Below are 12,429 nucleotides of genomic sequence, written 5' to 3'. Positions count from 1 at the left end.
AAGTGGGTGTGAGGTGTGCTGAGAGGCATCTCTGCTCATTAATTACTTTTCTATCTCTGTCAGGACCAGGAAGTGTAAAGGCATCCACAGAGCTGAAAAAGATACTTCTTAGGAACTAAATGACAGTTTGTGGTTAAAAAGCATATCACATAGATTTTATTGGAAACTGTTTCTTGACTGTGTTCCAGCACCACTGTTACATTTTCCCTTTCCATTTTGCTTTTATCTAACCTCCTACCTAATCTCTGATCACTGACTATTTTATGCACTTAATCCAGAGTAGAGAAAAAGAACAACTTGCTCAGATTTACTTCTTGTGTCTTTGGCATTAATAGGAGATATTCATGTTTGAAAACAATAAAATATCTTTTCAATTATGTTTTCTGCATGATAGTAAAATAAAATCAGATCAAACCTTCTGATGTTCTCCCAACCCGATGACTGTGAGAAATATTCCTTTTCCTGTCTCTCCAGTTCCAGAAACCAAATGACTTCTCGCCCCCTTTCCGCTTTGGGACGGTTCCCAACGGCAGCACGGAAAGGAACATCCGCAACAACTACCCTGAAATGCACAGCTACATGGTGAAGTTCAATCAGAGGGGTGTGGATGATGCTTTGTTCTCGCTGAAGACTGGGTGAGGCTTTCTTGCATGCTTACTCACCACAGAAATCTGCCTTTTTTCATGCTTGTCTGGAAAATTTAAGTTTTAGGGTTTTAAAAATGAATCTAGATTGTCATTCCATGGTTAAAAGTATAGCAAGACCACAGTAGTACAGGAGAGTGACTCCGTGGTTCTTTTTACCAGGTTTTTCTATTGATATCTGTTTAAAAGTTACTTGATTTGCTGTGTTTATAAGAATTAAAAAAAGGAAAAGGAGGATCTACTGTATCCCTGTGTACACAATCCATGTGTGTGTTGGTCCCCAAGACCTTGCTTCATCAAGATGTTTCATGCTGATGGGTTTTTATGCATACAGAAGAAAAGCTCACAGGTCTCTGTGGACAAAGTTTTCTTCAGAGCATTTATATTGTCATCTGGAAATTCCTTTGTTTTCCCTCCTTCTGTGTGTAAAAGATTATGTTAATCAGGAAGCTGTCAGACTAATCCCACCCCAGTGTATCGCCAGCTAATACAGTATAATGGAAGGTAGGTTTGAAGCAAATAGTTTGGAAGTAGCCTACTCTCTGGAATATTTTAGTATCAAGGGCTAAACAAAACATTATTTGAATAATATGGAAGTGTAAAAATGTAGGCATTTCCTTAGGTAATTTTGGAGACATGGGAAAAATCGTTAGCAAAAAGCATGCTTGAATAGCTCATCCCATTTTAATAACAGGGAATCTGCGAAGGACCTAACTCAAAATGACATTTTGCAAGCCTTTGTCCTTTGTAATTAAAGACCTGCTCTCAGAACTGACCATTTTGGTTGTCAGAGCCCAGCCACAGTGAATAAAAAACATTTTTGCTTACACTCATGTTATACTCTTAGGAGAAAGTTCGTTTCAAAGCACAAATTAAGATGTTTAGCCAATGTAATTACTAGATTGACTGAATATTCCTAAACCTGTTTGCCAGGTTCAGAGGCTTGCAGCCCATTGCAAATGGCTGTACCATAGTTGGATATCATCCTGGGAAGGTACATTTGCCAGGATAGTCATCATTCAGGAAATAAATATGCACTGTCCTGGAAATATATGGATGAGAGGGAGGTCATCTCTTGTGATAGATGTCATCCTGGCTTCATGTTCACCCTTGGACAGACTTCCTCACAGAGAAGCACTTGAACTGAGATAATCACCATACTGTAAATATATATGCAGGAGGTGTATTGTAAACTTAGTATGTGAGAGATAATGTGCAACTGGAAGATGTTAGGTCATTTATTAGAAAATCTTTCATTTCAGATCTAGTGGGAGGATTTACTCATCAGCTGTCTTTGGGTTTGTGGAAGATGCAGCCTCCTGAGACTGTCCCCCACATCCAAATCAATTTGTTGCAGTGTGAAAAGGCTCTCACCAGGCCATTGTGCTCTCTACACAGTCCATAATGGGGATTTCTCTGTGTTGAAACAGAATTTTTGTTGTGATTTTCAACTGAAAATTCTATAACAAAGACCAATTCAACAGGGTAAACTATAAAGCTGCTCTTGTGGCCAGTTGACATTGGTAAAGATCTGGTAGTATTTTTCAGAGTAACTGAGGGGTTAAACATAATGTCCTGACTGTATTTGATTTGAAAAAAAATCGTTTTTCTCAGCTAAGTCATGCCAGTACTTGAATTGGAGAAAATATTTTCCTTACTTCAATCCCTACTTTGCTATCTAATATTGATATATTTTATAAGGCATTTTAGATTATTTTGAGATAAAAGGCAGTAGAGAAATATAAGCTATTCTTAAGGATATAGATCCCCTTGACTCCCTCTTCATTCATCTTTATCTTGCAGTATGTGTGTATTCCAAATTTCCTTTAAGATCAGAAATGATGATTAGCACATAGTCAGAAAGAAATAGACGATTCTCATTTATAACCCAGATTCACCTGTGAAACAGCTTTAGGCTTAGATTTTAATCTAAGTATGGTGAAAGTAAAGATGACACCTGAAGGATGGGATACCATCCAGAGGGACCTGGACAGGCTCAGGAAGTGGGCACATGAAGATTTAATGAGGTTTAACAAGACCCAGAGCAAGGTGCTGCACCTGGGTTGGGGCAACCCCTGGTATCAACACCAGCTGGGGCATGAAGGGATCAAGGGCAGCCTTGCCAAGAAGGATTTGGGAGTGCAGGTGGACAAGAGGCTGGGCACAACCCAGCAATGGCACTCACAGCACAGAAAGCCAGTTGTATCCTGGGCTGCATCCAAAGGAGCATGGGCAGCAGGATGAAGGAGGGGATTCTGCCCCTTTGCTCTGCACTGGTGAGACCCCACCTGCAGTGCTGCATCCAGCTCTGGAGCCCCCAGCATAGGAAGGACATGGACCTGCTGGAGCGAGTCCAGAGTAGGCCACCAAAATGATTAAAAGGATAGAGCACATCTCCTTACAAGGAAAGGCTGAGAGAATTGGGATTGTTCAGAAGACTTTAGGGTGACCTTTCTGAAGGGAACCTACAAGAGAGCTGGAGAGAAACTTTTAATTCGTACATGTAGTGATGGGACAAGGGGGAATGGTTTCAATCTGAAAGATTAGATATTAGGAAAAAAAATCTTTTGCATGATGGTGGTGAGGCACTTTACTATGAGGTGATGAACTTGTGGATGCTCCATCTCTAGGAGTGTTTGAGGCCAGGCTGGATAGGGCTCTGAGCAACCTCATCTAGTGGAAGGCGTTCCTGCCCATGTCATGGGGGTTGGTAATAAGGGGTCTTTAAGATCCTTTCCAACCCAAAGCTTTCTATGATTCTACATGGCATATTGCAGTCCATCTTAAAGAGGTTAATTTCTTCCTTAGCTCCCTAAAACCACCTTTGATTTCATGCAGATGTTATGTTTTCTGTACTATACCCTCTTGTTTCTTGCCTCTGTGCAGGAAGTTGGATGCTTTCATTTATGATGCAGCAGTGCTAAACTACATGGCTGGCAGAGATGAAGGCTGCAAGCTGGTGACAATTGGGAGTGGGAAAGTGTTTGCCTCCACTGGCTATGGCATTGCCATCCAGAAGGACTCAGGCTGGAAGCGCCAGGTTGATCTTGCGATTCTACAGCTTTTTGGAGATGGTAAGTGACAAGAAAGAGAAGTACTGGAATTTTCCTAAGAAATACTGAGTTTTGCATGTAAGAAACTGAATTTTCTAGCTGTGGTGCTTCAGATGTGAGTTGAGAACATGGAATTATTAATGGGGTTTTTTTAGAGGCAACACACCAAAAATGCGAGAATGTCACTCTTGTTATTGATGCAGGGTAGCAGTATCATCAAAAGCCTTTAGTGCCAAAAGCACTAAAGTTTTCATAGAACAAGATCAGGTGTGTGTTTGAAAAATATCTTATGTGAAAAATATCTTGTAAAAACAAGAACTCTGGTGTGAATTTTTCACTAGCTTTGAGGTTTTGCCATGACCAAACCCACTAATCACGCTGGACTGTCTGTGGTTATGCCATACTTAATAGCTCTAGACAGGATCAATTCATGCAGGCTTTACTGAATTGATAAATATTTCTGGATGAAAGAGCTAAATCAGACTTTCCAAAACCTAAAAATAGCCCAATTCCAAATTTTTAAAAAACCAAGAAAAACTTGAGACTCAGAACCATATTTTGGAATGAGTTTTTAATTAGAACATTATAGTTACATAGTTCACTTCTTAATTTACAGAGAAAATGCTGGCATTAACAAAAACTGTCCATAAGAAAATAAATTCCTTTTTCACAAGTATTTTCCTGTCTTTCCATTTCACATTACATTTTCCTGTGTCCTTTTTTTATGAATAACTAATATTCACTGGTTATTTTATTTATAAGTATTCGTTTTCTCCCCCGAAATCTGAAAATAACATATAGTGCTATAAATATGGAAAGAACATAACTTGGACATACTTCAGAAAATTTGCCACCTGACAGATAGATTGTTCTGTTTCTTAAAAAGCCTAGTATGTATTATTTCAGAGAAGGACATAAGTTCTCCACAAAGCTTCAAAGACTCTGTTATGGCACTACTTAAATGTATGGATTTTTCCCCCTAACACTGGACTGGAGATGGAAAACGTGAAAAACGAACTTTTCTAAAAACATGAAACAATTTGTCATCCTGCAAAATTAGTTTGTTCTGAATGTCCCAATATTCGTGCATGCATGTGAGTGTTTACCTCTCTCTCACCCCTCATGAAAGCTCAATAATGGTAGTAAGTGGTGTATGAAATTAAAGTACAGAACATTTGCTCATAGCTGATACAAATTAGTAAAATTTTTGATTGGTCAAAGCCCTTGTAAGTGTTGAATATGGACAAAATTGAAGGGAAGAAAAACAAGTAAAAATACTCAAATGTTTTTTGGAACATTGCACTTGGTTTTAATGAGCTATGGATATGATGGAAACAAAAATTGATTGAAAACAATCAATACTTTGATTCCAAGTTGGAAACATACAATGTTTTCATCTAGTAGTGATTAATTTTTGTCTACCACTATCAGCCACTAATTTTTCCCTTCATTGACTTAATGAAAGTGGAAGTTTCTGAAGCCAGGTCTTCAGTCATGTGGTGGACAACTGTTTCAGGATCTCAGTGTAGACATCCAGCAAGCATCATAGCTGTGTCCTGTGGTACTGCTTGTTATGGCTAATACCAGCCTTGGAAAAATCCTGTTGACTTTCCTGTGACAAATGGCATTTGCCTGCATCAGAAGGGCAGTCAGGATATTTTACAGATGTTGGAGATGTGGAAAAAGAATGTGAAGACTGGAAATTACGTTAGATCTTGCTTTCAGTATGCCCCAGTTTGAGCTCTTCAGCCATTGCAGGATTATCTAACCTGTTTCTTTCCTCCTGTCTGTCATTCTAGGGGAGATGGAGGAGCTGGAAGCTCTCTGGCTCACTGGCATTTGTCACAATGAGAAGAATGAGGTTATGAGCAGCCAGCTGGATATAGATAACATGGCAGGTGTCTTCTACATGTTGGGAGCAGCCATGGCCCTCAGTCTCATCACCTTCATCTGTGAGCATCTCTTCTACTGGCAATTCCGCCACTGCTTCATGGGTGTCTGCTCTGGCAAGCCTGGTGTGGTCTTCTCCATCAGCAGGGTGAGTGCCAGTAACTGTCAGTGACAAACAGAGGCTTTATTTACATAGTCCTAGGTGCTGGAGATGGGAATATCCACCAAGATTGTCTAATACACAGGTGGCAGTCTGCGCTGTGTCATCTTTGCACTGTTAACGTTGCAAAAACACATTAAGTGTGCAAGAACATTAGTTCTTTTCTGTGACATCTCTGGTCTCTGCTGGATTATGGTAAAGGAAATGGAAATTTCACATGGAGATGAAAACACAGGAAAACACAAGTTAACTGTTACTGTTTGTTCCTCCAAAATGAGTTGTGAGTTGTAATCAAGTAATGATGGATAGCATGATTAGAAATTCAAGAGTTTTACATTGGCCTCTAAATTATGGCTTTTCAGCTGACCTTTTGTTAACTAGAAGTGTGCCCTCATTGACAGTCAGAAGTCCTTAACCGAAAGCCATGCCCTGAACTATGCAGAAATCTTTTTACAGAGGATGACCACATAAACTTAGCAATTGCTTTATGCAAATCTGCCTTAGGGTACAACATTTACATTTAAAACAGATTCTAGCCATTTCTGAGTCATCTTCTACTATTAGTGTTGCTAGCAGTATCCCATTTGGAGCTTTATTTTCCTTCTTTCAAGCCACTGGTCCATTCTCCTGATCTATTCTGAAGTGAGGTCAAACCTTGGCATTTTTTAGCTCAGCATCTGATGTAGCAGAAGTTACTTTGATTGTACAAGGAGTATATAATTGCTGCATAACATATTGAAGAGAAATGACAAAGCCTTTAGAATGCAAGGGCACAGCCTCTCTTCTATATTGTTAGTTTCTAATGTGGTTTAGTCTGGAGATGAGATGGGGCATTGTGTTTGGTGACCCTAAGCTAAGAATAATTATTTCATTCTGTGGTTATCTGTTAGACCTGGGCCAGGTTGGTGAAAGGTCTGAAAAGTGTTCATCATCTGCTAGCTGCTGAGAAACCGTGATAACATGATGTGATGGTGTCCATTTCACAATTGACATTAATCATCGGGCACCACTTGGAAGGTCAGGGAATAAAGGAGCCCTGTTTGTTCTGTTCCTAGGAATAGCCCTTGCAAACAGTCATGGGTGAAATGAGCTTGTGGAGAATGTGTGGAAATTGGGCCTTTCTGTTATCTGATTTGAGGTTGAATAGAGGACTTCTGCTTTCAGGAGTGTCAATTTAGAGCCTGTTATCACTGTTAAATTTAACAGAATGCAATTAAGAATTCTATTGTACCTCAGTCAACCACATGCAAAATAGCTAAATACCTGTCCTAGAGTTCTGGTCTTTCTCTGTTTCCTTCTCTAATCTGTACTGGTGATAAAGGTAACTAAGTTTATGACAAATGAAGCTGCTCCCTTTTAAGATAGCTCCTGTCTTGTTGATTCACTGATGCCCAGATGATTTTCAGGGCCCAGAACAGACTTTTGTCCTCTCATCCCCACAGAATCATTTGTCTTGATTCTTTTATTCCCAAGGATATTATTGTCCCCATTAACAATTCTGTGTTATACCCACTAGATTTGACTAGCTCTCACAGATGCAAGCAGGCATTCCTCCATCCTGGTGATACAACTTGAAACAAAGCAGAGGAAGAGGAATGGAGGGAAAAGAAAAATGTGAGGGTAGAAAGAGGGTCAGAACCGCAAGGGTTGGTACAGCAGATCTGATTTCATTTGATTTGATTGTGCTTCATGATGGAAGGCTGATAGGCCCTACTATCCTATAGGAACAGACCCTTGATGCACAGAGTGCTTACCAGTTTAGGTCCCCCTCTGTGTATTCTTTGCCGGACTGCTCACCTCCTTTCTTTCTCTCATTTCAGGGTATCTACAGCTGCATCCATGGCGTGGCCATTGAAGAACGCCAGTCAGCGATGAACTCCCCCACAGCAACTATGAACAACACCCATTCCAACATCCTCCGCCTGCTTCGGACAGCCAAGAACATGGCCAACCTGTCAGGGGTCAACGGCTCACCACAGAGTGCCCTGGACTTTATCCGCCGCGAGTCATCCGTCTACGACATCTCTGAGCACCGCCGCAGCTTCACCCACTCAGACTGCAAATCCTACAACAACCCCCCCTGCGAGGAGAACCTCTTTAGTGACTACATTAGTGAGGTGGAAAGGACCTTTGGCAATCTCCAGCTGAAGGACAGCAATGTGTATCAGGACCACTACCACCACCACCACCGCCCCCATAGCATTGGCAGCACCAGCTCCATCGACGGGCTCTATGACTGTGACAACCCGCCCTTCAACGCCCAGTCGCGCTCCATTGGGAAGAAGCCCCTGGACCTGGGCTTACCCCCTGCCAAGCACAGCCAGCTGGGTGACCTTTATGGCAAGTTCTCCTTCAAGAGTGACCGCTACGGGGGCAGTGGGACCCACGACGACCTGATCCGCTCGGACGTCTCTGACATTTCCACTCACACGGTCACCTATGGCAACATTGAGGGCAATGCAGCCAAGAGGCGGAAGCAGCAGTACAAGGACAGCCTGAAGAAGCGCCCAGCCTCCGCCAAGTCCCGGAGGGAATTTGATGAGATAGAGCTGGCCTACCGCCGGCGCCCGCCCCGCTCACCTGACCACAAGCGCTACTTCAGGGACAAGGAAGGGCTACGGGACTTCTACCTTGACCAGTTTCGGACCAAGGAGAACTCACCGCACTGGGAGCACGTGGACCTGACGGATATCTACAAAGAACGGGGAGATGACTTTAAGCGTGACACGGGAGGAGGAGGGGGTGGATCCTGCACTAACAGGGCCCATCACAAGCACGGCTCAGGCGAGTTTGGTGGAAGCAATGAGCACAAGCATAGCGTTGTGAGCGGGGTCCCAGCGCCGTGGGAGAAGAACCTGACCAATCTAGACTGGGAAGACCGGAGCGGGGCTAATTTCTGCCGCAGTTGCCCTTCTAAACTGCACAACTACACGCCATCAACGGTGGGGCAGAACTCCACCCGCCAGGCCTGCATCCGCTGTGAGGCTTGCAAGAAAGCGGGCAACCTGTACGACATCAGTGAGGACAACTCCCTCCAAGAGCTGGACCAGCCGCCTGCCCCTGTGCCCGTGGCCACCAGTGCCACCTCCTCCTCCAAATATCCTCAGAGCCCTTCCAATTCTGCCTCTAAGGTGCAGAAGAAGAACCGCAACAAACTCCGCCGGCAGCACTCCTACGACACCTTTGTGGACCTGCAGAAGGATGACTCGGCCCTGGCCCCCCGCAGCGTCAGCCTCAAGGACAAGGGCCGCTTTTTGGAGGGGAGCCCCTACGCCCACATGTTTGAGATGCCAGCCAGTGAGACCACCTTTGCCAACAACAAGTCCTCAGTGCCCGCCACCAGCTACCACCACCACAACAACCCCGGCAGCAGTGGGGGCTACATGCTCAGCAAGTCGCTCTACCCCGACCGGGTCACCCAAAACCCTTTCATCCCCACTTTTGGGGATGACCAATGCTTGCTCCACGGCAGCAAATCTTATTTCTTCAGGCAGCCTGTGGTGGCAGGAGGGCCCAAAGCCAGGCCAGACTTCCGAGCCATTGTCACCACCAACAAGCCGGTGGTCTCAGCCCTTCATGGGGCTGTGCCAGCCCGTTTCCAGAAGGACATCTGTATAGGGAACCAGTCCAACCCCTGTGTGCCTAACAACAAAAACCCCAGGGCTTTCAATGGCTCCAGCAACGGGCATGTTTATGAGAAACTCTCCAGTATTGAGTCTGACGTTTGAGTGAGAGGGGAACAGCACGGGGAGGGACTGGGGATGTATGTGGAGCATGGGGGGGTGGGGTGGGATCAATCCCATCAGCTACTCTCCTGAGTCGTCCTTAGTTTGTGGGATACTGGAGTTGTGAGTAGTGCAGCACTGGTGACAAGTGCCACCTCTTTGGTTTCCCCTCCTCCTCCTTTCCCAAGCCTCCCATTTTATCTCTTTTTCCATGTTCTCGCTCCTCCCATTCTCCTCCATTCCTGGCCATTGCACTTTACAGTGATGTCGGAGTTGGATATCCTTGCTCATGGTTTCAGGAAGCAGAGAAAAAGGCAGGGAAGGGGTGGGCTGAGGAGAAGCAGCAGTGACCTTAGTGTTCACTTCTGCTGGCTCTCAGCAGGGAAAGGCATGTGCACACACGTCTCTGTGTGTGTGTGTGACAGGAGGAGGCAGCAACAGCAGTGTAATGGACATGCAGGAAAATGTGCTTGCTCAGGCAACTGTTCCTAAAACTGCCTAGAAAAGAATAGTGTTTGACGTGGAGAAAGTGAAGGGAGAATAACAACACTAACTTGATGATGCACTTACATGTTAGGTATATTGAGGTTCTTGTTACATTATTTTGTGAAGACTATGGGGGTTTAGGGCTGAAATATATATATATATATATATTTGCGTATATGCTGAGAAATTTTACGCTAAAATTTTGAATTGTCTGCTGGGGGGTGTGGAGGGAGGGAGGGAAGATTTGTCTGCAGGTCAGGCTAGTGGTTTCACTATGGCTATTACAGCCATTGAATCTATGGCAGACCAGTGGGAGATAGAGAAAAGAAGTGGAGTAGGAGTTTGAGCCTCTCTGACTCCAGGGTTGGTTTCCCAAACTTGGACAAAAGATGCTGGTTTGCACAGAAATAAGAAGGATTTGAGGAAAGAGGAACAGGGTTGGTTCGTTAGCTGTGAGCTGCTCACTAGTTCTGACATTCTTCAAGGGTGGGAGCAGTATATAGTATGGGTTTGTCTATCTGCAAGTATATACAATAACTTTATACTTGAAATGTCTATGAAGAAAGCAAAATAAACCCAGTATCCTTTGAGGTGTCTGGAGAACAAACACAGTAGAACAGAGCTTAAGAGTAGGGAAAGGTGGGGAGCTTTTTCACTGTCACTTCAGGGGACACCAAACCCATTTTGGGATGTCCTTTCAGCAAGGACGGGAGAGAAAGAAGGAGCTTAATCCTTCTGCTCTCTCTACACTTGGCCAGCAGGTTGGACGAAAAAGAATAGGGTGCCCTCTGCCAATGGTGGAAAGGAAAAAAGAAATGCCATAGAAGGGTGAGTCTGGTGGTGCTGGTGGTGCTGGTGGACTGTTTCAATGCCTCCTTGCACATGTGAAAATGGGAGGAGAGTGTATGCACCCATGGGAAATACATGTGTATATTTACTATTGAATGTACAGAGGAAGTACACAGCTTGTCTTCCTGGGAAGGGATGTGCTTGAATAAATGCCAGAGAGCACAGAAACTTGTGCTGAAGACTGAAGATGTACAAAGCTGAGATGTGCGTGTACGTGTGTGTGTGCCTCTGTGTGAAAGAGAGAGATACTAGCACAGGTGTAAAGCTGGAATAGCCTAGGGTTTCCCATCCCTGCAGTTGTAGTGACAGCTTTCCTGGTGCACTTAGTATCAATAAGAGTGTTTTTTCTTTTCATTGTATCATTTTAGATGCAAGCTAAACTAAAGGAAAAGGAGCAATGGTAGGAATGAGAAGCTGAACACACCTTTCATATGTCATCTGTCTCCAGAGGTGGGGGTGTGGACCGACCTCTTCCATCCTGAGAGATATGGCAAAGTCTCTATGGCTTATTCTGGGTCTGTCCCAGTGTCTCAATCACCATGGCTCACCAGGTGAAGGGTTGAGAGAGTCCTGTGCTGAGGGCATGGGGACACTGCAGAGGATTGACTCTGAAGGGAGATGGCAGCCCTGTCTTTATGAGCCACATTTCTTGAGCTGCAAGCCACCTCTCTCACATTCCTCACCACACCATGGTTGATTTTATCTTATCGTTCTCTTTTTAAGCCAACAGAAGGCCTTTTATTTATTTACCTATTTATTTTATTTATTTTTTAAGCTGAGGCAGGGGGGAGGGTTGGATTTTCCTGTAAAGTCAAAGTGTGTGAGGAGAGGGTGGGCAGGGTTGGTGAGGGGAATATTTTCTTATATTTCACAGAGGAAATTAAGGAGAAAAGAGGGGAAGAGTCTTTGTGATGCCACCCCCTAGTCTCTGGGGTAAGGGCACTTCTTACTCTTTCCCTCTTCTCTCATTACAAGAACAAAAAGGAAAAGAGTAAAAAAAGAAACCAAACAAATTAACAGAGCGATCTGCAATCCAGAACACACGGCAGCTTGTCAGAACACCTCTGATAGCGGCCACCAAGAAGGCGTTCCTTTCTTTTGTAAATATTTCTTTTTTATTGCGTTTTTGTATAAATTGGTGTTTCTCTTCTCGTGAATATTCAGATCGTGGGGTGGGAGGGAGGGGAAGTTTGTTTCCGTTCTGTTTGTTTTCTATGACTTTTCAGGCTGCATTTTTGGAAGCGGTTTACGCAGGTCGAGGCCGTATGAATGAGGAAAAAAAAAAAGAGAGAGAGAGAGAGAGAAACCCATGTGTGTTGTGTTCCCCTGAGGCCCCTTGTATTGCCCTGTCACCTTTATCTTCATGAATGGAAGACGCCGGAACGTCACTTCAAGCCTTGCCAGCAGGGTTTCATGTTTTGATGGGAGCACCCCCAATTCCTTTTTGCATATAAACTCTCTGTACCAGCATCTCTCTGTGGAATTTGGGCCTCAAGGCACTACACTGTCTTGATAGTGGTGGGGTGAACCATCAAGTTGGCCACTCAGGTTGGACCATCATTTTGACATTAAGAGACTTCTCCAATGCTACTTTGGTTTAGAAATCTTGGACCTGGGAAAGC

At 44.0% G+C, this 12,429-nt stretch overlaps 1 protein-coding gene across 5 annotated transcripts in view; it reads left to right on the top strand.

Annotated features, from left to right (window-relative positions):
* GRIN2B (glutamate ionotropic receptor NMDA type subunit 2B) overlaps positions 1-11,971 on the top strand; it is a 223,989-nt gene extending 212,018 nt beyond the window's left edge. For all 5 annotated transcript variants that reach the window (XM_064702234.1, XM_064702235.1, XM_064702237.1 and 2 more), the window contains 4 exons: positions 475-635; positions 3,531-3,718; positions 5,497-5,735; positions 7,568-11,971. In XM_064702234.1, the coding sequence (XP_064558304.1) occupies positions 475-635; positions 3,531-3,718; positions 5,497-5,735; positions 7,568-9,475 (2,496 nt within the window). In that variant the 3' untranslated portion in view covers positions 9,476-11,971. The remainder of the gene's footprint in view (positions 1-474; positions 636-3,530; positions 3,719-5,496; positions 5,736-7,567) is intronic.
* Positions 11,972-12,429: the final 458 nt, after the last annotated feature.

This window comes from Zonotrichia leucophrys, chromosome 1A, assembly GCF_028769735.1.
Source record: "Zonotrichia leucophrys gambelii isolate GWCS_2022_RI chromosome 1A, RI_Zleu_2.0, whole genome shotgun sequence".
Classification (NCBI taxonomy): Eukaryota; Metazoa; Chordata; class Aves; order Passeriformes; family Passerellidae; genus Zonotrichia; species Zonotrichia leucophrys.
The sequence above is the reverse complement of the archived record's forward strand: the minus strand, read 5'-3'. Positions and strand labels throughout refer to the sequence as shown.